Raw genomic sequence first — 27,616 nt, 5'->3', positions numbered from 1 at the left:
ACCTAAATGTGTGGAAAGTGTTCCGTTTACCCCACACAGACGATGGTGCGGCCCAGAAGAAGCGGTTAGCTGTTAGAGCCGAATCAGAAAGGCTTTTGTTGCCAAATGGTGAGCAGGTCTACAACAGTAGGGAATTGCTTCGGTACTTAGTGCAAAACACAAGTAAGACTACACTTAAATAAACATAAAAATAAAACTTAAAAGTGCTAAGCGGATCGATATATATACATGAATGCAGGTGATGATCTGTGCAAAAATGGAACAGATATGACTGTGGGTCAATAACACGCCGCAAAAATACTAAACATCCGCAGTGAATGTTAACGTTTGGAAAATCTTGCAAAAACATTTAAAATGACTTCATGCAGAAAAATGTCCCCTGTATGAGAGAAGACCGCAACTTAACTGTGGGGATTGGCTGTTAAGAATTAATTAACCCACGTATTGACCTGCAGAAAAGAAAAGAAAATGAAAACAAAGATATTAACAAATTAACAAATACTACAAACCTCCAGTTTAATATCAGTAAAGTTAAAATATGTTGGAACAAACACCAGCAAGTAAAAATGTCAAATTTGTTCTTGATTTGAACCAAGAACCAGATCCTGGTCTGTGGTTAGTGTTTCAACCACCAGAACTAACTGGTTTTACGTCCTGTTGTTTCCTGTTTAGTTTCGGTCTTTTTTTCTTTTTACCTTTATGACAAGTCAAAGACAAGAACAGATGCTAAAATATGACGAAAACTCATTTATTTCAATAAAATTTACTCAGCCTTTGTCAATGATTCCTTTCTCTGGCTTGTGGCTACAGTTAGCACATCTATACAAAAGTACTGCTGTGCGATTATATTAAGCATTTACAGCACAAGTGAAGCATTTTGCATTCCTACAGTTATTGCAGTCTTGTGACAACACAACCAGCACAGTGACTTAAAATTAAACTGTGAGAGCTAAATAAATACAAAAACAGATATATTTACATTATTGTACAAAACAAAAGAAAACATAAAAAGATCGACCGTAGTGAGGTTAATTCCATCAGTAGGCTGGTTCTTAGTACATAGTAATAAACTGTTTGCTTTACAATTACACATGTATCATGTATCAATGTGTAAAATATGCTGAAGTTAGGACATGTTGCTACCACCTTACCCAGTATCTTTGTTCAAAACAAAACTTACACCAACACAACACAGAGTCAGACACGTAAGGCATCTTTCAAGTTTACAAAAAGAATCCGTAAACATTCAGCAAACAACAACAGCAAAAACATTTTCTCCTTTCCTGTTTCACAGAAAGACAACAAGTTCAATCCTGCAGAATTTACTCATCGTAGCTACAATGAATTTACTCACGTAAACTCAGTGCAGACGATGAAAATGGGCCAGAAATCGTGGGACTGACAGTTTCCTGTTACATTAGATGAGCTATAAAACTTAACTAGTACAATGTGTTAAATGCATTAGGCTATAATTATAGATATAATTATTTAACGATCATTCAAACTATTATTGAGACCCTCCCTGAGTTTCTTCCTGTTAAAGGGGAGTTTTTCCTTCCCACTGTCACCAAGTTCTTGCTCATAGGGGGGAAATCTGATTACTGAGGTTTTCTCTCTAATATCATCGAGTCTTTCCCCTAAAGCGCCTTGAGGCAGCAGCTATTGGGATTTGGCGCTATACAATTGAAAATACATTTAAATAAATAGAAAGTAATCACGACTTTTTTTCTTTCCTCTTCCCGTTTCCTTCATCATCACTGATTGGCTCCTTCGTGACTGTGTCGCTGTGGCACTCAGAGGGTGACTGAGGCATCGCAGAGTACCGACACCGGGAAGCAGAGCGAAATGTCGGAGAGCCGGCAGACATGGGTGACGGCGTGTCCACTTCCCTGTCAGGTTCCAAGCTGGAGGCGGGGGATGGAGGTGGGAGGGGGGAGGAGATGGACGGCTGGGAAGGGAAGAGGAGAGTAAATAAATCTTCTATTCAAAGTAGATGATTTGCTGGGTTAGCTCAGGGTTTGAGCATGTTTACCTGTAAGGAGATGCTGGACTTGTTCGTCTTCTCTTTGACTCTTGCCAAAGCGCCTTTAAGTCCCGACGATCTCTCCGTCATCTCAAGAGCTGCTTTCAACAGTTTGGGCGTCTCTGCCCTGACAGGAGCTGCTGGTACCAGAGGGGGTTCCTTAGCCTCTTCTTTAGGTTCAGGTTTCTTTCCTTTGTTAAGCATCTTCCTGTGTTTGAGACAAGGATAATCCGGCTAACGACAACTGTAAGGAGAAAAAAGGGGGAACTCGAGCTGCCCTGCATAGTCATACCTTCTTGGGAAAGCAAAATGTTTTAGCGGTTTTCCAATCTGGTTTTAAACCCTTTCATAACACTGAATCAGCCCTTTTAAAGGTTTTCAATGACATATCTTTAGCTACTGATGCTGGGACTGTGCTGCGTTTGATACAGTGGATCCTTTTACAGCACTAGAGTGGCGAACTTTCTGTGTCGTCCTCCGCTCCCCTCTTGTGTGGTGTCCCACAGGGCTCAGTTCTAGGCCCCCTCCTCTTTTCTTTATATCTGCTTCCTCTTGGTTCTGTACTGAGAAAGCACAGCATTGCTTTCCACTTGTATGCTGATGACTGTCAGATCTATGTCCCTCTAAAGCAAAAAGGCAGATTCCACGCAGCCCAGTATGTTAAACCAGCTGTCACAAACCTGGGGGTCAAAGTGGACTGTGATCTGAAGTCTGACAGTCAGATTAAGGCAGTGGTTAAATCTAGCTTCTTTCAGCTGAGGCAGCTGGCTAACATAAAGCCAGTTCTTTCACAGCAGCACTTTGAGACAGTGATCCACGCCTCTGTTAGCGGTCGGCTGGATTACTGTAATAAAATTCTTTTAAACCTCTCCATGGCCTTGCCCCATCTTATCTCTCTGAGCTAAGATGTTGTTTTCTTGCTTGTTTTCTTTTAATATAGGGCTGTTTTAATTTTTATGTATTATGTGTTTTATATATTTATTAATTTTTGCTGTTTTCTGTTATTCTTTTGTTTTTAACTGATTTTCTGTACAGCACTTTGGTCCTGTGCTGGGTGTTTTAAAGTGCTTTTGGATTGATAGCTACTTGAACTGATGATGGGTGGCTGACAGCACCGGAGCGTTTGATGAGCTGGCAGTGAGGGGAAATCATACAGTACAGATACAGGACAAATATTATTTCTATTCATATTCAACCTGGCTTTCTTGCGCAGCAGTTTCTTGGACTCTGGATAGTGGACCAGGATCTCATTCAGGTCTTTTTTGTCCAGGATGAATAGATTGGCAAAGCCATGAGCAATCACATTGGCTGTGCGCCTGTTACCACCGCCGACTGCAAGCAAGCTACCAAACAAAGAGCACTGTGGTTAAAAACAGCATTATTTAAAAGAAAGTTGCATTTTTACATTTAGGAAAGAGGAATTTCTCTATAAGTGTAACTGTTTGATTTGATGTATAAAATGGTTCTGGGACCTTGGAGTGTGACCATCACACAGTTTTTGGCTCTGTGCTTGTCTGCATGTGTGAAAACACTGTAACTCTGTTTGAAAACTTTTTTTTTTTACCTTTACTCTTAATTGTGCGCCACGTCTTTACCTGATTTCTCCAAAGACTGATCCTGCTCTAAGAGTGACAAATACAGTCTTCCCATCTGGGCCTCCAACCACCTGCACCTCTCCAGCCTTTATGATATACATCTCCCGACCCACCTCGCCCTTAGACAAGTGAAATACCCGAGCCAGGTGATTAGACAGAGATCAAGCAAAAAACATCAAGCTGAAAATATTTGACATGATTCATACACCAGAACATGGAGAAATAAGCACATGTACCTTTTTGCAGACATAATCCCCCGGGAGATAGACGACAGAGCGCAAGCTTTTTAGCATGTCGAAAATCATCTGTCTGTCACAACCCTGTCAGGAGGGAGAGCCAAAATAAAACAACCTCGGCGTCATTTCTCCAGATGCATAAAAGTATTTTAAAAAGTGAGATTAAGTGAAGCCTACCAGTATGTTCTACATTTTGTATTTCTAATTCCTACCTGAAAAAGAGGGACTTTGCTCACAATGGAGTAGCTGACATCTATCGCTATGTCCAGACGCATTTTATCTGGCAGCTGATTCAGCAGCTCCTGCTCGTCTGGACGGTAAAGGAAGAAGCAAAGGGTCAGGTGTGACTGAAACATTGCATGCGTAAGATGAATGCAAATATATCACGTCCTCCTCACCCAGCATGCCTTGTGATTGCCAGGTATAGTTATACCAGGTTTTGACCCGGTTCTGGACGTCTCTCGGGATGCGGTAGGAGGACATGTATTTAATAGTGCTGTCCATGCAGCTGCGGTAGTACGTTTGACTTGCTGTAGCTGCACCGACAACATCGCGCATCTGACAGACAAATGAGCAAAATGAGGATTATTAGTGTCCCGAAACAATCACAAGCTTTTAATGTTACACACATTTGCCCCCTTTCTGATTTCTTTTTCGATATTTGTCACATTTAAATGTTTCAGATCATGAAAGCAGCCCCAGACCATCACGCTACCACCACCACTGTGGACCGTTTGTATGATGCTCTGTGTTGGTCTTACACCCGTCCACACAATATTTCCCCAAAGTCTTGACAATCATCCAGACTTTTTTTTCACTCCTTTGGAAGCTTCACCCGTTACGTCCTGGTCTAGGAGTACAGGAGCGCAACATAAGGGTTAAAAGGAGAGTGACCCCGGCCCGGTCCCCAAAGTATGGAAGCCCGTTTCCGCCACTTAAAAAAAAAAAAAGAAAAAAAAGAAAAAAAAAGGATCCATAACTCAAAATTTCAAGTTATTTTCTCGATATTTTGAGTTACTTTCTCGAAATTTCGATTTATTAACTCAAAATTTTGAGAAAAGTAACTCGAAATTTCGAGTTAGCGCTGCCAATCAGTAATCTACGTGAATGACGTCATTTCCTCGTTACCCGGAAGCTGAAGCCCTCAGCTACAAATGCTACAGCTAAGCTACCGGTATTACATCCAGTCGTGAATGCACAGATTGCTGAGTGTTTTCAGCGTGGCTTCACAAATGATGAAATCCCCGTGTTATTAGCTGAATCACACGGTGTTACTATCAGCAAACGTACTCGCGAAAGCGCCAATTTGTTGGGATCCGTTTTTGAGTGCGCGTTCCTCTGCGCCATATGCTTCCGGGTAACAAGAAAGCGACCTCATTCACGTATATTTTTGATTGGCAGAGCTAACTCGAGTTACTTTTCTCAAAATTTCGAGTTATGGATACTAGCTTTTTTGTTTTTATTTAGTGGCGGAAACGGGCTTCCATACCAAAGCCATATCCAGAAGCCAATTTACAGGTTAAGGTGGTTTTATTGTTACCAAAAACCGAAAGCTTTAACTCCGGGGTGAACAAAGGCCAAAATAACAAACAGAACAAGCTATTCCAAAAACGGAGGTGCTAGCAAACACAAGACAAGCGCTACTGCTAACTCCCTAACTGAATAAACAAGAGAAGGAAGGCAGTCCACGTCTTCTGCTTCAGAGCCTCTTTATAAGTGAAAGCATCTACACACTGTATACAAAACTTAACAATTCTCTGAAGTCACACACGGAAGTTTATCACAGATAACGGTTTGGAGGCGGAGGACGGCTCTGCTGCTGTCAGGAGGAACAACTGCTGGAGAGGGTTTTTAAAACAGCCACTTGATGGTGGAACCAATCAGCAGCTGCCAGCTCTCCAATCAGGAAGGACCTGCAGAGACTCTTAAAGGCACAGCACACACAGAACAAAATCCAGCCAACGTGATCCAAAATATGGCCAGGGCCATAACACCATAGTTCCAGGCTCTTTAACGCTGGAGTCCCAAAGCCTTAGAAATGCGCTGTAACTCTTTCCAGACTGACAGGTGCCGATGACTTTCTTCATGTTTGTTTACATCGTGTAGTAATGAGCTGCTTTCTGTTAGCGGACTTCACTTTGTCAGACACGTTCCAGTGTCGGCCTGGGTGCGGTTAGTGAAACTGAACTCAACTGTCAGTCGCAGTTAATTCATCATTTAACCAAGGGTCAAATACTTTTTCACACAGGTGCAGGTAGATGTTGGCTTTGTTTTCATCATTTAAAAACTGTATTTTATACTTACTCAGGTTATCGTTGTGTAAAATTAAAATCTGTTTGATGACCTGAAACATTTAAGTGCGAGAAAAATATTTTAAAAAAAAGAAATCAGGAAGGTGGGCAAAGACTTTTTCATGGCACTGTACATGAGGCGCACGTGTGCGCCTACCTGTCCAATCATGATTGAGAAAGCAAAGACTCCGATAAAGTAGTTGATGAGTTGGAAGATGATCTCAGACAGGGTGGTGGGATCTGGCAGACCCCCAATGGTAATCAGGGTCTTCACTGCGAAGTAGTAACAGCGAATGTAACTGAGAAGAGAAACACTCTGTTCTTATCTTCAAAGCAGTCATTTGGTTAAAAGACACATGGCCGCTACTAAAAACAGCCCACCAACCTGTTACCCTCGCCATTGTACACCCACTGAGTCAGTCCCAGTCCTATGAAGTCAGAGATCCAGTAGTAGAGACAGGCATTAAAGTGCAGACAGTAAAGAAGATAGGTGGTGGTACGAATCACCCTAAGAGACGGAAAACACAGGAAAATACATGAAATGCATATCTAACAGCAGATTGGTTCATCTGTGACTCGGTAGCTTTGTATGTCTCTTAAAACTTTATTTCAAAAAGGAAATGAGGACAATGCAGTCACAATTTTTCCTGCCACTCGAGTGCTAACATATCAGGACACGACCAATGCAGTGTGACGCTGACCTGTAGATATAGGCTTTGGTCAAGATGGCCTCCAGACGATCATTGAACTCAAAGAAGGACTTGATCTGCAGATATGGAAGGAAAATATTTGTAGAGCTTAGTATTTGAAACTGTGACGAAACTGTAAATGACTGATTCCTAAAACTAAAGGTGATGTGGAGCCCAGGAAATGAGCGAGCAGTGAGATTGTTGGAGGAAACGTTCGGTGTGTGGTGTCAGGGTTTCACCTTCAGCAGCCGTGGTAAGCGGAGCAGAGGGTTGATGCCAGTTTTAAAATAGAAGAGCTCAAGGGGAACAAGGCTGGCCACATCAAACTGAAAATGAGACGACAGGATCTCACTTTAATGACTGATTCTACCCTTTAAATGCAAAGAAAACACAACCTTTGACATGTACCTCAACCTTTCTTAATGTTTTACCTTAAAACGTTTGGTTTTCATGTAATTCTTTCTCATCTCCTTTTGGTCACACTGTAACAAAAGCAAAATGTGCACAATTATACTCTTAAACTACAACAAGTGTCCACATTACTCCTTTGACCCACTCACCACTATGTCCCCTCCACGCACAAACTGCAGGCGCGGCTGAAAAACAGCGATGTCCAGGATGTAAATGAGGTCACACAGGTAGTCGGTTAACAGCCAGTAGTGAATGTTGTCCGGGGTTTGGTAGGGGAAGGCCCAGCGCACCGGGATGAACCACACGTTCCAGTTCCAGGCCAGAGACACCAAAAACATCCACAGCACGTACATCAGGTCTGACAAGAGGAAGAAATCAGGGAATTAAGTGAGTGGACAGTTCACAGAGGTGCAGAGTGTAGACCAGCAGAGACTGGATCGGTAACTAAGAAAGCATCAGCTACCACCATGCAAGATCCAAGTGCTATTAAAGAAAACATGCAAAAGAATAAGAAAAGATAAAGTCTCACAAAGAAAAGTAAATGATTGGAACACGGGTTTCTGTAAAAACAGAATAATGCAGTCGTTTGACCTTTTCCCAAACCTCACATGATGTCATGTTTCTCGTGTTCTTTTCCTTTAAAGATAAGAATCAAAGCACTTGATAAATGCGTGTGGGGTTGTTTCTCAGAAATATCTGGTCCGATTTGTGTGGCTTAGCCTGTGGGTGTGTGTGAGGTATGATTCCAGTAACTGTCCAGCACAACACTGAAGGCGGTAGAGGGTGACGCATTCGCTGGGTTCTCACTGGTGAAAGGGTCGATGCTGGCGGGGAAGCGGAATCGCACACAGGCTCGTATCCACCGAGGTGTTTTCACCTTGCAGCAACGGCCAGGCTGCTCCTCCTCCGTCCCGCTCTCTACTCCTCCTCCTCCTGACGGACCTGCTTGCGCCTCGTTCCCATCTGGCGGCTGAGCTCCAGGAGCAGGCTGAGGAGCTGGAGGCTGAGGAGCTGGAGGCTGAGGAGGAGCTGGAGGAAGGAAGGGCCAAAAAGAAAGAAAACAGTGCCTTCAAGATAGGATTCAGCAAAGCTTTATTACCTTCTTAGCATTTGGTAGACATTTATATAAATACTGGAACAAATAAAGTGTTAAAGGTTTATCCATCTGTCAGCAGACCACAGGACTCTACAGCTGTTTACAGGGTGCCACAGATGACATGCTGGACTTTGTGTCTCTTTTAACTGACCTAAAGTGTTAGTTTTTTGTCACACTGACCAGCTTCTCACTGGGTGCTACAATAACAGATGCTAAATGTAACTAGAAGCTGTCATGACAACAAAAGAGAAAAATGCGATCTGCCTGTTGTCAGAGGTGTTTGTGGCACACGTGTGCACACAGACCTTAGTTTGGTTTTATTAGGATCCCATTGGCTGCAACATTTTAGCAGCTTCCTGGGGTCACAAATCTTTATACACTGACATTTCTCTGTAAAACAAACCCCCTCGCTAAAAACAAAGCACTGATTTATCTGTTTGTCTTTAAGACTGTGACCTACAGGAAGCTACTTTGGGAAGGGCTTAACTACATAGTGGGATGAATGAGGGACACTGTGGGTAAAACTCTGTGGGTGGCTGAGGAGTGGGTGGCAGAAGCTGCTCACCTGTGTGTGACAGTCACTGGGCAGTTTTATGTAATTTTATCAGTCTTGTGTTTGAGTGGCAGCTTTCATGGCTGTGCAAGGCTCGAGACTCTTCGTACCTGGAAGTGAAGTGCACCGTAACATCCACACACACATGCTACTATCCACGTACACTGAAATGTACCGGCAAATCTTTTTGACTTCTTTTGTTTCTCGAACGTGTGTCAGTTCAGTTTGTGTGCGAGACTCACAGGTGATAATGCTGTCTTCATCAGAGCTGTCTGGGTCGATGAGTTTCTCCTTGGCCTTCTCCGTTCTCTCCTTAAACATCCTGACGAGCTCCTGAAGCCTCTCGTTGACCACCGTGCTGGTCTGACTGGCAGAAGATGCTGGACGTTCTTTCAGACTTGGACACGGAGACATAAATTTATTTAGATGATGCCGATTTTTCTTATTGTAAATGTCACTTATTTATCTTGGTGTGTGCACGCTCACACGTCGTCTGTGCTGTGCAGGCTGGACTGGCTGGGCCAGGCTCTGACGGGGATGTTTGCCTCTTCATCGTCATCCTCGCTTTCAGAATGAAGCCTCCTGCTGTCAAAGTCAGGCAGACGGGGCAACTTTGAACTTTGAGACTGTGCTGCCTTAGTCACATTATTCTCTTTATTTCACACAGTAAAGCCTAACATCACTGCAGATTATGGGAAAGCTACATGCAGCTATCCATGTCAATGACTGTGAAAATAGAAATGATGACTGAATAAATAAGTGAGCAAGGACGCAGATGGGAAAGTGCACGGATAAAATATTAGAAAGTGGATGAAAAAGCAGCAGGACACCAGTAAGGATCGGATATCTTACATCTTTGTCCAGACGCTCCTGCGATTCCTTCCACTACTGTCAAACAGAAGAACGGAGTTAATCCAGGACACAGATAAGGAAGTCTAAATCACTCACAGTAATGTGACCGGCAGGTGACACAGTGATGAAGCAAGCGCAGGATTGTGATGCATTTGTTTATTGACTTTTGCTACGTTATGAAAACAACCAAAAGCACAAAGCCGTGCAAAAGTAGAAACAGTACCATCACAGTTTACAACAGAACATCACAAGACACAGCAACACAAAACAGGAAGCACTCTTTCCAAACCACTCATAAAACAAACTGTTTTCTGTGTTCTGCATAAACTGTACGTGCCCGTTTCCTCGTGTGCGTAATTTTTTTGGCAGCTTTCAGAGTTTTTACGTGCAGAAAGGATAGGATATGTTTCTGAGTGCACGCACATTGTTCTGCAGGACACTAAAATACAGACAAAAGCAGCAGCAGTGACTCTGGAAAGACTGCAGAGCAATAAGATGGACAGTAGGGGGCAGTAGGGTGAATCACAGAAAGCATAACAGACTGTAGGAAGTGTGAAGCATTTCACTCCAAAATGGAAAATGTAACAATGAAAGACACATGTGACAATTCTGACAGCAAACGCCTTTCATGATGAAACGTTGTACAGCCGCATTTCTGTTTTTGCTGCTACAAATATTTGGATGAAAATGCTTCACATGACAAAGAGAAGCTCGCACCCAGATCATGTATGTACGGAGCCCCGCAGGGGACATGGGAGGAAAAAAAATTAAGACGGACTTTTGCGAGATCTCGCAAAACAAACTCGGGATCTCGCAAAAGTTTTAGCCGCATTCTTCGGCCTTCGACCTCCCGTTAGCTTCGAGCTAACGGGAGGTCGAGACCTACTACAGCCGGGAGGAACACCGCTTTCCCGGCACATCGTGCCTCGACCTCCCGGTCGGCTTCGAGCCAGCGTCCGAAGAATGCGGCTAAAACTTTTGCGAGATCCGAGTTGTTTGCGAGATCTCGCAAAAGTCCGTCTTAATTTTTTTTCCTCCCATGTCCCCTGCGGGGCTCCGTATGTATCCCAGTGAGTCTACTTCTCATTTCTGTGTTATGAGATATAATGGCAGGATTGCATATATGCTACACAAATACATCTATAGTGTCATGGTGGAAGTGGTCACTGTTGGAAGAGCGTGCACAAATGCCCCGGGAGACAATTCAAACAGGATCCTTACTCTTTATCTCCTTTACTGTAGATGCAAAGCGTAAGGAGAGAGAAAAGGGTTAAAAATATTTAGTTGAGATGAACTGAGATCAAAACATGAGTGCAAAATGTTAAATGTAACACACACTAGTCTGTTGATAACATACAACCAGAGCTGCATTTACAGACAGAGAAAACAACAATATTGATATTGTTCAGCATGAACGGTGCCCTCACAGACGTGCTATGGGCACTAATCTGCCCCCGTACCATCAGAGGTGCAGACTGTGCACTGATTACAAGCTGCACAGCTGCTCTCCTCTTTAGGAGGACGCGGCATCCACGATTTCCCAACACGGGAAAGACAGCAGGACAGCTTCTTATCTTCATCGTTTAGTGTATCTTACAAAAATAACATCTAACAACGTATCGTTAAATATTTAGTGTTTAATTAAATCTTACAGCGAGTTTTATAGAAGCAAGTCAGTTAAGAGCATAACTATTTTAGTTAGTGATCATATTAAAAATATGGATGTTTATGCAGTTTTACTGCTGATTCAGTCTTCTGCTGTGAATTTGTAGAGCAGTGTTAATCGTGCAAACCATGTCAGTGGATGGTGGTGTTTATGAGGTCAGCGTTTCACATGCGGAGCCATCCATAATGGAAAAATGGAAAATGTTGCCCCTTTAGTTTCCCAGCTCGTCACTCGTTGTTGTGGCCGTGAAATGTTTCAGAGTTTTCTGGGTAAATTAAATCGTCCCTCAAGCTTTTCGGCTTTGCCGAAACAATTGTAATAGCTGTAAGGAAACATCTCCCTCCAGCTGCTCACTGCGTCAACGCGACGTGCAGTTACATCCGCGTCAGTTTATGCCGTAGGCTTTGCACCTATGGGATAGATTTACCACAGAAGTATAAATCCCCTGTTAGCTCACCTTTGACGACCTGAAGGGGTCACAGGAACAGTGAGGGTTGTAAGCTTTGGGTCCTGTGGGGTGAGGATTTGGGGGATTTGTTCTTCCCCTCCTCCTCCTCCTCCTTTTGCTCCTCCTGCCCTCTCATGATCAGAGTCAACATCCTCTACATTAACAGCTGGGCGAAGGCTGATGTTGGATCTCTCTGGAGAAACAGACATTTATTTTCATTTAGTCAAGGCCAACCGCATCACTGCAAACAGGCAAAACTGATGCTGCAACGTGAACGTCACGTACTACTGAAAGTACTGCAAAACACAAAACAAGTAAAGCAAAAGACAAAGCAGGTCACGAGTATAAGCAGGAGCAGGGCAGGCTGGGAGAAAGGTCGGGACCTACAGCGGGCTAATGAAGAGGATTCACGCGTGAACTAGGCCATGTATAGACGCCCTGATAGTGAAGGACTAGTTTACTAATCTTGCAAGCCAAACAATCTGGTTAATCTGGCTCATGATTCACTGGCACACTTCTGTCAACAGTCATTTGACAGACTTCATCAAAGTGATGAAGAAAATAGATGGCATCAGTATATTTCAGTCCTTTGGAACACCTTAGCTCCGTGCGGCTCTTTACCTTACCCGTCTATGATCTGAGCAAACTCGGGGTCAGAGGTGAGCTTATTCGAGGAACGACAAAGCAACACAAAAAGACACAAAAATCTACTTCAACAACACAAAGAGCTACTTTTTTACCCTGCACAGACTCTCGAGCTAAACATCTGAACTCAAGCATCCTTTACTGATGGTTCGTATTTGATTTAGTGTCAGATACCTGCCAGGTTGATTTTAGAGTCTGTCACATATGACGAGACGGCCGTTTACTCGCATGCAGTATGACTGAGTTCAGGATGTACAGGGAGTGAGAGGACAGTGAACGCTACACTGATGTAGATTCACCTGCAGGTCTTATTGCTGAGATGTCTGAGTCATCTTCGATGAAGAATGCTGGGTTAGATAGACCAGACAGCTGATGTGATAGGGGTCTGGGTTGCTTGGAAGGGGAGCTGACGATGGGCGGCAGGCGTGGATAGGATGGCACGTTGGGCAACTCGAGGATGCTGCCGTTAGGGGAGGAGGGAGAAGGGGATCGGGATCGCAGCTGTGGGTGATGAGGAGGAGGGAGAGGGGAGTGCCGCACGAGCCGGCTCAGTTCTACATCGTGCTGACTGTTGTCTTGTTTCTGTTTTTGCTGTTGTTGTTGTTTCTTAGGCATCTTGAGGCATAAGGCTGTTGAGGTGGTTCCGAATGTTCGTGAAATACTGCTGCGCCAAGCTCGGAAACCGGGAGAGCTTCTGCGGGACGTTCGAGAGGCTTTGGGAAATACCGGACAGACTAGGGCCCACTGAGCCTTCCGAGCTTTGGGGCAAAAGCTCGGTGAAAGTCTGGGCAATATTTCGGGGAACTTGTGTGAGTCTGATCTGGGAGAGCTCTTGGCGTATCTCTGGGGGTAGGGTGGGTAAGTACTTGGTAAAGTCAGAGAGCCGGGTGGGTAGTTTAGGCACCGAAGGTATTTGGGGAGGAGTGATGCCGTTCTCTTTGAAGAATGCGTTGATGTTGTCGAGGCACTCGGAGGTGAAGGGAATGCGCATCAGGCAGCTCTTAAATGCATCACAGCTGACTGGAGCTACAGAGAGAGGGCGACAGGCAGATACAGTAGGAGAAGGGCACTGCTGGCAATCAGACACCAACGAAGCCAGTCAAGAATGACAATATCAGACTTCTGGTCTCCAGATGAACTCTGCAGTCACACTCAAGCAGTGAATGAATCGACTATTTAAAGTCCAAAGAGATGAACTAGCGTTACAGTCAGATAAGCAATCTGAGACTTTCCTGAAAGACAATAAGAAGACGGTACATACCACCGCAGTCATCCCCAGTAGCTTCCTCCTCCTACAAAAACACACGCACAACAGTTGGGAACTAGTAACCAGTTATCCGATGAACATTATTATTCGATTTCTTGATAGTAACTAAAAAAAAATCTTTTTAGCTGTACTGAGTCAGTCGGGCAGTTTAGCATGACAGAGTCAAGAGTAACGCAGTGATACGGCCCGGGACGTCAAACGTTACTTTTTCAGGAGCCTTGTCAGCGTTAGCAGTTTGACCGACGTCTTCGTTTTTCTGCGGCTGCTCAGTGATGGGCTCAGCTTCTGGAGGAGCTTCTGGGCTCTTGGTTTCTGCTTCTAGTGCTTGTTCTGGCTTAGGCTCAGAAACCTCCACTGGCTCACTGCTCGGAGGCGGTGAGGTCGAGGCTTCTTCCTGCGGCTCTAAGATCCAATAAGCAGGGGTGTCAAACTCAAATACACAGTGGGCCAAAATTCAAAACTGGACCAAAGTCGCGGGCTAACATTTATATGAAAAAAAACCTTCCTCCAGATATGAGAATGAATCTTTTCTTATGGACTCAAACAGGTTTTGCTGGAAAACTGAATATGGAACAAGCAAAGCTTAATACTAAACAATATATACATTAGCTGTATAATACCAGTAGGCCAGCTCTGATAGTAATTTGGTGTGGCTTCGCGGGCCAAATGTAATTAGAGTTTGACACCTATGCAATAAGGGTTTGAAATCAGTCATTCATTCTTCCTTTGATCATACTCACAGCACAATGTCCTGCATTTGTAAATACTGTTCAGAAGAGTGTTGACGTTACTTAAAGATGTCACGCTGCATGAGAGAAACTCTTCTTAATGATAAAAACATTTTTAACATATATTTGAATTGCATCTACCTGGCTCGTCCACGGTGGGCTCCTCAGTCTCAGCTTTCTGCTCCTCCTGAGGAAGGCTCTCGTTCTTCCTGCAGAACAGCACAAGAGAACGGGTTGTTGGGCGGCCCAGGAGCGACAGGGAACACAGCTGTCCTCTTATGGTGACCCAAGTCACAGCCAGAGATGGGCGCGTTACTGTAATCCGATTACTTTTTTCAAGTAACGAGTAAAGTAAGGGATTGCTATTGCAAAAACGGTAATTCGATTACCGTTACTTTCCCATAGGAACGCTGCGGTACTGCGTTACTAAAACCGTGATTTTTTGTGAGAATGTCTCATGACAGTGACGTAAGCGAGTGCGACGTTCGTGACAACAGCTGTGTGCAGATCAACAATGGATCACATATCGAGTGCAGAGAGAGTATGAGCGTGCAGCGTTTAAAGCGTGGAAGTGCTGACCTTACTTTGAGTTTGATTCCATAAAAAGTGACAAAAACATTAGTGTCCGCTGTGCGTGGGAAGAAAACTTCTTTTTACAGCGAAAAAACCCCTAAACTTCCAAACAAGCACCGAGTAGCTGCGACGTAATGGCAAACTCACAGAGAAACTCGCGGATTCTTCCACTGACCGCGGCACACCTGCACCAGGGTAAACCTCCGCCTACCCCACTCCTGCTTTACAGGTGAAAATAGAGCAACAGGACCGCTGAGTCTTTGACTTTATTTATTTTCTGCTGTGTTTTACTTGCATCTATTTGAAAGACTGAGTGTAAACACAAAAAATATTTTATTTTATGTGCTGGAATGTGCAGAAAATAGGTTTAAATGTTAAACTAATTTCTTCCAGTCAGAGAATGTTGCAGATAATTTAATTTTTGCTTGATGCATAAAGTTAAAAGATTAAAACTAATAAAACAAGTTTTAAAAAGAGACTTTTCCATTTGATTACATTTTGTATGATGGATTATGCAGAAAAAGTAGAATTGGGCTGAAAGATCTATCGCTTTATCACCTCTTCAGGTTGTAAATCGTGTTTTTAAAAAGTAACTAAGTAACTAAGTAATTAATTACTTTTGAAAATAAGTAATCAGTAAAGTAACGGGATTACTTTTTTGGGGAAGTAATCAGTAATTAGTTACTGATTACTTTTTTCAAGTAACTTGACCAACACTGGTCACAGCTGGTTGTGTTGGCAGATTCTTACAGTGCTGTTATTGTTAGCTGGACACATACTGCAAATGAGGATTTGGACCCTAATAGGCTGTAAACTGAGTGTGTGAACTGCTTATTGTGGAAGTCAGTTTAATCGTAAAGTTTAGGAGAGGTTCTCCTTTGTTTTAACGTTATGAGATTACAGCAAAATCACATTTCATAGACTTCAATTATGACAGAGTTGGTTCCTGCTATTTATTTTTATATTTCAGCAGGTTCCAACGTGACACACATAAACCAGGTTACAGTCATTTAAGCCGTCACGCTTTTTACTGGATATCAGAAATATTTGTTGTGGATGAAGAAACTTCAGCTTCTGTTTTCTCTCTTTGAGCACAAATTTACCGACTTTGTGAGCACCTGTAGCAGAAAAGCTCACTCTGTACACGAGTTACTGTTTACACATGAAAAACGTTAGTTATGATAAATAGAAACTCTGTAAGCTTTACCGTCACGTTTTTTAAATAGGCTGTGTTTACCTTTATTAGTCCCGACAGAAAAATGTCCACCAGCATCGACACGCGTTAATTCGGCTGCTGAGACGCATAAACTGCATCAGGTGATTTTAGGAACATGAGAAAAACAACGAGGAAAAGGTTCTGTTCCGATATGTCCGTCCATCTTTAATCCAGGGACGCGGAGCAGCTGCAGCAGGTGCGCGGGGTTACCGGGGCAACAGCTGAGAGGAGGAAACGAGGCGGGCGCGCGGCGGTAAGAGGGTCCGCTGTTGCCAAGGGAAGCTGTGGTTGCTACGACACAGTGATGTGATGCAAAGATCACATAACGAGAACCCGCGGGATTTGGACCTGCTGATAACAAATTGACCGTGCTAGTGTCGTAACAGAGAGTGATTATTTATTTCTTTATGTCTAATATCGATGCTTGTATTGATAAACAGACTTTAGTCAACAAGATTTACAAAGGAGTTGAGCTACATGTCACCGTGTCTGCGCTCTGTTCTGCGTTATAATAAACTGTTATGATTTGTTACTGCTTCTATTGCCCATCTTGTACTGCTGCTCACTCCTGCCACTTACGTGCAATTACGTTGCCCCCCCCCCCGACACACACACACACACACACGCACGCACGCACGCACGCACACACACACGCACGCACGCACACACACACGCACACACGCACACCTCAATACCCGTCACTTTCTATTTCTCTCTGTAAAGTTTAGTTTAGTGCTCAAAATGTCTTTATTTAAACATGTGTACATTTATATGTATAATAGTCTGTTATACTGTTTTATACTGCTGAGAGATTTGTTGTTGAGCTTGTCAGACACATTTCATTGCAATGTTGACCCTGTGCTAACTTGCATATGACAAAGAAAGCTGAAACTGAAACTCCCTTAAAAACCACATTTTAATGTCAAGATCACTTTTTGTGTGGATAAATAAAAGGACATAAAATTCACTTTGCTAGAAACTGATTGTAGCACAGGCCTGCAGACGTCCACACATTAAACTGCCCAAAGGTATAGAAAGTAATAAAGTTTATGAAAATGCATGACGTTGCTGGAAGATGCAGTTACACACTATTCTATGTGTATTTATTAGTACAACATCCTTTATTTCCTATCAAATAACCTAATAAAGTCCTGACTGCAGCTTAAAGTAACCTGTATATTATATTGTTGCATTGCTACTTATTTTTCAACAAGCTGCTGGATCAATCGGGGGAACAGCAGCAACAACATCAGCATTTATGCACATCTGCTATGCACAGCACAAGACTACTATGATATGCACGGTGACACAGACAAAGTCCTACAACGACGTTAACAACCAGGAAGCTCTTATTTGAATTCTTACTCTGGGGCTTTGCTGATCTCCACCTCGCTCTCCTCTTCTAGCGGCACCGGCAGCCTGGTCAGAGTGGACATGGAGCCTCACGTCAAATCACAAACAGGCTCTCGCTGCCAAAGCTAACCTGAGCATATGTTCAAACTTTTGCTCTGGGTACACCGTCTTACTCGGCTTCAGGCTCCTCCAGGAGCTCTTGACTCCCCAGCGAGAGCTTGATGGACTGTCCCTCACTGGCCATCTGTCTAACGGCCATCTCAGCTGTCTGCCTGGCAACCTCTTCAGCCATCCGGGCCATCTCCACCCTCTCCTGAAGCAGACTGAAGGAAAACAGGAGAAAATGCTTGTGCTGTGAGCTAAATATCATTTGATGATAAAGAAAATCTCGTGCCTTACATTAAATCAGGTTCATTTCTCGTTGTTGGCTGTTTTCATTGTCTTAAGGTGTTAAATATGACAGCAGAGAATATCTTTAAAAAAGCATCCAGGTGCTACAATGATGGATGTAAACATTCAGTATCTGATAAGGGATGCAGCTGTTTCTCTTCATTTGTCCGCCATCCTTACCGCTCCTCCATGGTAGCCAACGCCACCCCTTCGGCCTCCTTCTTGATGTTTTCAATAAACGGCGTCCAGCGGCCTGTCTGGGTCTCTGCATCTTCCAGAGATACTTTTGTGGCACTCTCTGACGGTTGTGGCTCCGGAGGGGCGGCGCTGCATTTCTGTGACTCCACTGAAAGCGACTGTGAGGGTTGTGTCACTTCCTGTTGCTGCTGGGGTGCAGGTGATGGTGGAACCAGGGATGCGGACGGAGCTTGAGCTTTGGGAGCATCTGCACATTTGTGCTGGCCCTCGTTGTCCGACTCCACGTCTTCCAGCACCATGTCTGGTTTGAGTTTGGCTGATGCTGTGAGAGGGCGATAAGCATGAGAACTGTTTGGTTGGTAAAACTGGGGGATTTAACCTTAACTAGTATAATCCTGTTATAATTCTATCGTCAGCTGCGATTTCATTGGTGGTAGGAAATGTTGTTGTTGTTAGGATTCGAAGACCTCTCAGTTATCGGTGTTATTGATGAAAGCACCACAAAATCAGTTCACACACTGATCCTTTATTATTCTCACTTCATGCTTCCATTACAGTGTTTACTACATTCATTTGCATGACAAGCGTGCTTCTCTTAAATCACAACACACCCCCAGGCCACATTTCACAGTTCAAGGCTACACAGCAGATACATACGCAGATCAAACCAGCCTCACGCTGCAGCTCGTCTTACACTGAGTCGTGCAGGCTCTGCTTGATGTTAAGTTTTAAATATACAGCAACATGACCAAGAACCAAACTGAGCTCAACTTTCTTTAAGCAAAAAAACACAAAATATTCTGAAGAAACAGGACTAAAATTAAATACGCAGGTCCTTTAGAGACACAATAATAACTGAACATAGCTGCCATTTAATCATCATATCAAGGATAAAAAGGTGTGTAACTCTATGGTAGGTACATCAGGATTGTTCCAGTGTCTCTTGCTGCTGTTTTTTATAGTGAAATGGCAACACGAACATATGACGCACCCTGACGCAGGGAACGTTACAGTAATGTCACAGCCCGTTTTTGGAGCCGCAAATGTAATCTCCAAACCATGACTGGACATCACTGTTACAGTCATTTAAGAGAAAAAAGCATTGAAATGATTTTGGGTGCACAGCCTACAGTAATTTCAAGCAAACGGCGACTTCTAAAAGCTCCGGTATGAAACAGGAAATGTGAGTATTACAGGATAAAACACATTTTCTGTGTTATATTTAGTTTACATTCATATTAAACTGCACAGAGTACAGTAAGGTGAGTTTAAGATATTACTATGTTCATGTGTGTTCATTCACAGCTGCCTATAGTCCCTATTGTCTGCTGACAGTTCAATGAGCCTATTGGTCTATCTGTGCGGGTCAGAGCATCCCCCAGTCGTCTCCTCCTGCTGTTTAAGGGGCTCGCAGCACCTTCCCCCCTGAAACAGAAGGAGAAGAGGGACTGAGTTAGGCTCCGACCGTCCGACCAAAACACCTCTTCATTAACTATAAGGAAAAAACAAGAAGCTGCTTCAACAGAAAGCATGCATGCAAGAGTCTGCAAATGTCACACTGATGCAGAGGAGCTGTTCAAAATGAAAATAGAGTTTTTACTGGTGATGAGACGGGTTCACTCTGTTCTGTTCTTTTCTACAAACTCTACGCTCTTCTCTAGAATTAGAAAACACAGAATAGTAATCCAGCTGATTGAACTGTGAACTGTGGCGCTCAGGATCCAAAAGTACTGACAGGAAAAACCCAACTCACCTTTCTGAATGAGTTCAGGTACCGTCTGAAACAGGGGACACAGAAATCAGTAGATGACAGAAGAAAAATCAGGTGTCAGGGTTTTGTTGTTTGTTCCCCATAACTTACAGTAGCTTCATCCTTGGATGGAGAAACAGGCTGCGGCATCTTCAGACCCAGCCCTGACACAAACCAGTTCACCACACTGTGGAGCAGAAACCCAAGTGTCAGGAGTGTGCCGCACACTGTGCAAACACATCTACCATGAGCAACCCCCAAAATGCTGCTTTGCTAAAAAGGAGGCACTCTCAAGTCCCGCTTCATCCACGTGGATGTTATTCAAGACTTACCCAGAGGCCTTGCTTTCAGTATCCAGTGAGATTCCACTGAGCGATTCAGGCGGCGGAGACAGAACTGTGGAGCAGACAACATGAAGCACTTTACAAAAAATATATCCTCAAACAAAGTCACAGTTTCTGGCTGTTAAACTGGGATTTTCAGGCTTTATTTACTTTTATCCAGAGAGGTGCAGGAGGACTTGGTTGACGGTTCCACGGGCACAGCACCAGGGGGCAGTATGACCGGCTGAGGAACTATCTGCTTTATCCAGGTCACCACACTGAAACAGAGCGCGCAAGGGGGCCTCCTGAACGTCTGCAGAATATTTAACTCGGTGATTTGTGTCATTAGTGTGTATTTAATATTAGGACGCCTGCAAGTGTTTGGGGTGCAATTCAGACAACGCAGTGCAGATTATTCCTCGCTACGGCTGCCATGTGTGCACGTGGAGCAGGAGGTGGTTTACACTCACTTGGGAGGAAAGTGAGGGGCCAAACTCTCCGTGTCCTCGTCGTCTGACACCATCTCCACCACAGGGATGTGGGGAAGTGGATCGGAATCTGAGTTTAAACCCCCCCACACACATTTCATTCATGTATTTTGTTATTAACTCACTGCATAATCATCAAGGGTGATTTTAGAAACATGCATGCAGTGTGTTTGCATGATTGTGGAACGTACCTGGCATCGTGGCTACGTTGTACACCTGGAACAGCAGACAGAAAGAGATTAAAAGAAGCCGTAACACACAGACAATGGCAGGTGCAGGATGTCGGTGTTGTTTTGTTTATCAGTGTTGGTGCCCTGGTTTAGATAGCAGTGAAGGTGTTTAACAGGAAACCCCCCCAGCTTCCTTTATACCCTTGATCCTTATACGCGATTAGTCTTTTAAGCCTGTGGGACAGCATCACGTTGCTTCCAAGTGTGGCTGATTTAACTGTTCCTTGAACTCCATTAAACACTCAGTAAGTTTAGTGTTGGTGTTGTAGTTTCCTAAAGACAAACATGCTGCACAGAGACGATGTGCTCATAGGACAAACTGACACTTTTTAAATGTTAAATATTCTCTGGCTTTGTTTTCTAACCTCCGTGTGCTCCTCGTCCTTCGAGTCCTTCTCAGTCTCTCTGTACTTGTCGTCAGGCTGAGGCAGCACTTTGGTCAGACCCTGAGTGACCCAGGTGATCACTCCAGACCTGACAGGGAGGCACAATTTCATTTGATTTCATGTGAGTTCATTATAAACTCAGCACATGTTCAGTCATACTGTACCTGTCTCCATCTTCTCCGGACTGAATATATAGAAACAAAGAGAGAAGAATAGAAAATAATATGAACCTTAAATAAAACAGCTCAGAAAAAGTGCATCTTTACAGCAACAAAACAAATGCAATGATTGTGACACACTCGTGTGTGTTGGTTCATCAGTCACATGGTTGACGAGGTGATCATGAGGAGGTCCTTCTGCTTTCTTTTAGTAATTTGAACTAATAACTGTACAAGCTGCACAAACTCAGCTGATAAAATAGCTTCACGTGAGGATTTCTTCATGAGAAGGAGCCACAGTGGTGAGTTTATGCATGCTAGTGTCGCTGGAATAAAGCTGTTCATTAGCCTCATTTACAGCAGCTCCTTAGGACACGAGCCCCCGGCAAACTGTGTGAACATTTGGTGTTGGAAAAAAGGTGCTCTGTTAGAAACCCCTTGAATGATGATGTACCTTATAAAATATTATTAAACTGTGCTCAGGACATTTCCACATCGTAAGGGAGACGAGCAGCTTAGATTCTGTGTTTTATAGATCATCTCCTACGACTACGACTTCACAGAAACTCACTCCAGTCATCTGCAGACTTACCGTGGCTTCAGAGTTGGCTCTGCTGAGTCGGGGGCTGGCCGCAGGCTGTGGGAGCGCGCTGACGAGCCCATTAGAAAACCAGCCCAATACTCCAGTCTGCGCTTGGCTGTAAAGGATGCGCACGCAGACAGGTAGAAGTCAGCAACTGTGCACGCCCCGAGACACAAAGATGCTGATGGACAAAAACATTTACCCTTCCTCTGAAACCTCGTCTGCATCTTTCAGTGCAGCTGCAGGAGAAGTTAAAGACATTTGCTGTAGATCCATGTGCACGTATAAAGATAAAGGTGGAAATAGAATAAAAGGTTACAGATAATCCTCACCTGCTTTATTTTTGGTTGGCTGCAAGGAAAGAAAACATAGACTGTTAATTACTCTGTATGAGTGTGTGTGTGTGTGTGTGTGTGTGTGTGTGTGTGTGTGTGTGTGTGTGTGTGTGTGTGTGTGTGTGTGTGTGCTGTCGTACAGCATCAGGGGTCTTGGCAGCATCGTCTGTCCCAGCATCAGGAGGCTGGGGAACCACTTTCACCACCCAGTTAAACATCCTGTTGAAGTAAAACACAGAAACACAGTCAGCCTGTTAAAGAGCCCCTCATCAAACACGGCTGATGGTCCTGATGATAATGATAATAAATCAGTAACTCTTTACTGGTGGCTTCATTAAAGCAGCTTCTTCAGCTGCCTGAAAGAGACGTTCAGCTGCTTCATTGTTGCTCACACTGTCAGCTCACAGGAGAGACACCCAGAAATCAGGATCATGCATGCCATGCAAAGCCCACACAGAAGTCAAGAGTTAGAGGACGTTAGAAGGCAGGACTTTGTTCCAGCAGCAGCAAACCGTAAGCTGCTTTAGCGAGAGGCTCCGCGGGGGGTCGATCGCTCAGAAAGGAAGAAATGTGGGAACGAGAACATTTGAAGCGGCCTGTGCGCACGACTGAAGATGGAGTGTTTCAGAGCCTCCAGGAGAGCCACTGTGCTGACTGATCTCACACATATATGCAGGAGTTATCCATATTGTCCTCGGTGACAGTTCATCAGCCCACTGAGATAATCCTCATCAGCAGGGGGGAGACGTCAGTAAAACCGGAGGATGTCCTGCACCGTGATCTCACCATCCAGCACACGAGACAAACGCTGGGATTATTTCTAAATGTCAATCACAAGATTGTTCTTTTAAAACATGCGTTTTAATTTTCCTTTGTCAGCATCACTCGTGCCTGGCTGAGGGGGCAGCTATCAGTGATGGTGAGCTAACGAGGGCTGGTCTTAAAGATTCATTCATTCAGCTGCATCTACAGGTTGGCTCTAGACACATAATACAGCACAACAAAGGTCTGGTAAAGGTTTCACAGCGCTCAGAGCTGTCGCGTGTTTTCAGCAGTGGGAATCGTTTCAAGGAAGAATCCTCTCGTGGATGATCCACGGAGAAGACTTCTTTGAAAAACTGTGTGAGCTGCTGTCGTCCCCATCAGCAGAGATCAGAGGCGCCTCTTCTCAAATTTGTGGCATTAAATAGTGCAACTCTGGCCCCAAGTAATCTACTAACTGTCATCCTCACTGCCTAGGATCAACTCATATCCTTATTATAAACGGTCCCTTCACTTATAAAAAAAAGGAAAGAAAAAAGAAAGAAAATAGTTCAAGATTATAATTTAACTTTGATTGTATTTAGATTTTTATTTTTTAAAGTTCAAATTAAAGTCCCGGCTTCAAAAAATCTTTAAGGAGGGTCACACGCTCACTCAGCACAGGAAATGAAACCACATTAACTTCACCGGTTGTCTGCTCCATCAGGTTTTAAAGCACCACCTACGTAACCCACAAAGTTCCACATTTCACTGTGTACGTGATAACAGAGCTGCGTTCCTTACCTGCGTGCCTACAGGTGGTTCTGCATGCCGGTGGTACACGGATCTAGAGTGTGGCACAGCCGGCGCAGGTCTGCTGAGATCTTCACAGCGGATGCCCGCGGGGCTAACGGGATTAACCCGCAGCATCTGAAGGTCAAGGCCCAATCCCAGACCGTGAGCAATCGCAGATTAACGGCGAGGAAACTTCTCCGTAACCTATAAACTGCTGTCACGGGAAAACATGGAGCAACCAGCAGGTGGTGGATTGTTTGTAACAGAAAGGGAAAAGGTCCCTTTTCTATCAGATCACAGTCGTTTAAACATGTGAGCACACGCAGCAGAGACTTCACCTAAATCATAAACGAGTGATGAATTCAATTCAATTTGATTATTAAAGTAACTAAATTTCTTTCATCTTTGCTTTTCACAGGACTGTTGATCATTTTGGATTACTTCTCACTATTCTGCTGATTAAATAAGCTCCCACACTGCAGGGTCACTGAACTCAGCTGCTCAGCATGTGTGAGTCCTTCATCGTATCAGTGCGTAGTGAGGGACAAAGCGTCAGTGTGAGACGCGTCAGGCTTAGAAGTGTATTACTGATGCAGTCATAGATTGGAACGACAGGAGGAAGAGGAGTGAGAGGAGGAGTGGTCAGCTTTAGCCTGCCCTGCCCTGCTGGGTGTTTCCTGTGAGTTTATAAAACGTGTTATATTAAGTTGCTCTACATTTGTTACGTCATGTATTTTACTTGGTTGCGTTTCCTCCATGACAGAAACCTATGACACCACGAATGAAGGGAGTCGCTTGATCATCGTTGCCGTGTTGGAGCACTTTCACCTTTTCCCATCCACGTCCGAGCTTTTTCAGCAAAGCTCGTTCAGCTCGTTCAGCTGTCTAACAGTTTCGCTCTGTCAGCCTAAATGTCACTGAATCAGTATCGAACTCTGACATTTTCTCTGGATCATCTCTCTGTAAATACTGAGTGACAGCGTTTTGGTGACATCACTCCTACATCGTATGATGTCGTCCAGCTGTGAGCTGCCTCAGTAAAGCAGTGACATCATTCACAAAAGCAAAGCAGGACATTTATAGAAAGTTAAAATAATTACAAAGGTAAAAATATGAAAAGAGCATACTTTGTCTTTAGGCCTCTGTCTGCACTTCCTCTGTTTATTGAACATTTTCAGACTCAATCAAAAGTTCCACGCAGATGTAATATTTATAGTAATTGTGAAAAGAGTCGCAGTTATCTTTCATAATCTTATTTGTGCCATTATATTCATCACATTTAAATATGTCTGTAAAATCCCAGCTGTAGATCAGACTGGTAGGCGTGGATCCACTTCTATCAGCGGTCCAAGGCCGTGGGGACGCTCTTGCCCCTTATTGTTTGGACACCACAGCCTAGCGGACTATTGTTGCTGACGTCCATCCGTCTATGATCAGTGGGGGCATCTTCTGATAGCAGGACAAACACAAGATGTCACAAAACCAAATCATTTAAAACTGATTTCTTGACTGTAACAGTGAATTCGCTGCACTCGATGGCCTGCACGGCCTCCGGATGTCAATCCAATGGAGCGTCTGGTGAAACGGGAAATTCCCATCACGGATGTGGAGCTGAGAAGCTGTGTGATGCTGTCAGTACAGCATGAACCAAACATGTCTGAAAACACCTTGTTGAATAATTAAGAGTCCAAGCTGATGCCTGAATGTGTGTTTGAATTAGCAGTGAAGACTTTGAAGTAAAAATCACTCCTTATCTTAGAATAAGGTCAAGATGAGGAAAAGTATGAATCCTTTTTTCCTATTTCACTATTTTATATCTTTTATCAGCTGGAGCCCAAACTGTACACCGGCCCTGCATGTGGGACTCACAGCCCGATCTAAGCCGTCACATCTGTGAAAACGACCCCACCAGTGAGGCATCATCGGTCTGATCCAACACACTGACACGAAGGTAAGGCGTCCAAAAACAGTTCAGATGCTTCTGGTCATCACTAGTGTACAGTGTAGAGGACGTTGGTGCACTGACACTTGAAATGGGGATATTTCAGCCTTTTTTGCATTATGGTGTCATTTTTACTCGCCAACCTGAGGAAGAGTGGTTGCAACTATAACAGAGGGATTTAAGAACGAAAGCAGAAAGAAAGGAAGGTGGACAAAGCTAATGAGAGGACTGGGAAATGGGTATGAGGAGGAGGAAAGCACGGCCAGATGCCAGAGGGTGATTAACGAGGATTCAGGACAGCCGTTGTTAAAAAGCAAACTGGTAAACAAGACGTGGCGTGTTGATCGCCCCGGCTGATGGCGTGCAAACTCTAAGGTGGAGCTGAAAAAGAACAACTGCAGTAAGAGGCAATTTTATGGCTATCAGATTAATTTGGTTCAAAGAGCAGATCGTCGGTCTGATCATCCAGGTAAACACAGACTGTCCCTGGCAGGTGGACAAACATTCACCAGTTCAGATAAATGTCCATTTAAAAAAAGCCTCGTGCTGCATTTGAGAGTGAAAACCATTTATGGTGCTGATGAAGCAGGAGGCAGCAGGTAGATCTCATTATCAGCTCAGCAGGAGATAAGCTGAGAAAACAGGCTGATGACACAGAGCTGGGCCTTGGCTGGATACAGTACTTCAACACTGTCCTCAATTCTAATTGAACAGCTGGATTAGACCCTGCGAGGCGGCTGGTTTGGGAAAAGATGAGGTACGGAGAGAGCACACGGATACACAGCTGTGTCCAGCTGGGACACCCCCCCCCTGATTTGTCATATTTGAGTTAATCTGAGAGTCAAAGGAAAAGAGAGCAGCTGAGGAGTGGATGATCTGTGACGAAACTAATCCTCCTTACCTCTGACATCAAGGTGCTCTCATGTACAAGACAAAGGAAGTCACACAGGAGCCTCATGCGCGCGCGCGCGCGCGCGCACACACACACGTGCAGAGCTCAATACTTTGGTCCTTTACTCAAACCAACAGGAAAAACACTGAAAAAGGATCAAAGTCAGATTTCATATGCTTAAAAAAAATACACAACAGCAAATTTACTTACTGCGAATATTAGACGAGTGAAACTGTTAGAGGTGGAGCTCGTTTTCATTTCCATCGTTTTATCGTTTAGAGCAGCGGTCTCCAACCTTTTTTGCGCCACGGACCGGTTTATGCCCGACAATATTTTCATGGACCGGCCTTTAAGGTGTCGCGGATAAATACAACAAAATAAAACTAGTACCGGTACCGAAAAAAAAGATTTATTCATAACACACGTGAAAAGACCCAGGAAAACCGAGTAAACGATCAAAACGATAACAAAATAACACTGAAAACCGATAAAAACCCTAAAAACTATACATTTCACACCTGAGCCTCAACTCTCGCGGCCCGGTACCAAACGACTCACGGACCGGTCCGAGGCCCGGGGGTTGGGGACCGCTGCTTTAGACCGCAAATAAAGTTTTGATTTACAAAGTCACTGCTGACTTTAGATGTAAATAAACGCAACAAAGATATTTCCTTTGAAAGATTCTTATTATTCAACATCGACATATATTCATAATATTAAAGATTTAAGTAGGAAAAAATGCAGTTTTGCGAGATCAAGTTTT

At 43.9% G+C, this 27,616-nt stretch overlaps 1 protein-coding gene across 1 annotated transcript; it reads right to left on the bottom strand.

The window, feature by feature from the left end:
* Positions 1 to 69: 69 nt before the first annotated feature.
* On the bottom strand, positions 70 to 27,203 carry LOC120730457 (cyclic nucleotide-gated cation channel beta-1-like). Its single transcript, XM_040026865.1, has 38 exons — positions 24,029 to 27,203; positions 22,624 to 22,702; positions 22,481 to 22,499; positions 22,351 to 22,387; positions 22,158 to 22,263; positions 21,572 to 21,591; positions 21,387 to 21,495; positions 20,983 to 21,007; positions 20,774 to 20,861; positions 20,475 to 20,581; positions 20,313 to 20,400; positions 20,092 to 20,167; positions 19,984 to 20,008; positions 18,213 to 18,552; positions 17,816 to 17,965; positions 17,655 to 17,708; positions 14,642 to 14,709; positions 13,978 to 14,174; positions 13,767 to 13,797; positions 11,870 to 12,053; positions 10,968 to 10,982; positions 9,747 to 9,782; positions 9,381 to 9,479; positions 8,947 to 9,291; positions 8,053 to 8,312; positions 7,395 to 7,603; positions 7,266 to 7,316; positions 7,074 to 7,160; positions 6,847 to 6,911; positions 6,531 to 6,653; positions 6,303 to 6,444; positions 4,253 to 4,412; positions 4,067 to 4,164; positions 3,855 to 3,938; positions 3,619 to 3,737; positions 3,220 to 3,366; positions 2,033 to 2,231; positions 70 to 1,948 (listed from the first exon to the last, which is right to left on the bottom strand). The coding sequence occupies exons 2-38, from the start codon at positions 22,699 to 22,701 to the stop codon at positions 1,715 to 1,717; spliced, it is 4,275 nt and encodes a 1,424-aa protein (XP_039882799.1). The 5' UTR covers position 22,702; positions 24,029 to 27,203; the 3' UTR covers positions 70 to 1,714.
* Between the last annotated feature and the right edge of the window lie 413 nt (positions 27,204 to 27,616).

The sequence above is a fragment of the Simochromis diagramma genome, unplaced genomic scaffold, assembly GCF_900408965.1.
Source record: "Simochromis diagramma unplaced genomic scaffold, fSimDia1.1 OVJJ01000293.1, whole genome shotgun sequence".
In the NCBI taxonomy this organism is placed as follows: domain Eukaryota; kingdom Metazoa; phylum Chordata; class Actinopteri; order Cichliformes; family Cichlidae; genus Simochromis; species Simochromis diagramma.
The sequence above is the reverse complement of the archived record's forward strand: the minus strand, read 5'-3'. Positions and strand labels throughout refer to the sequence as shown.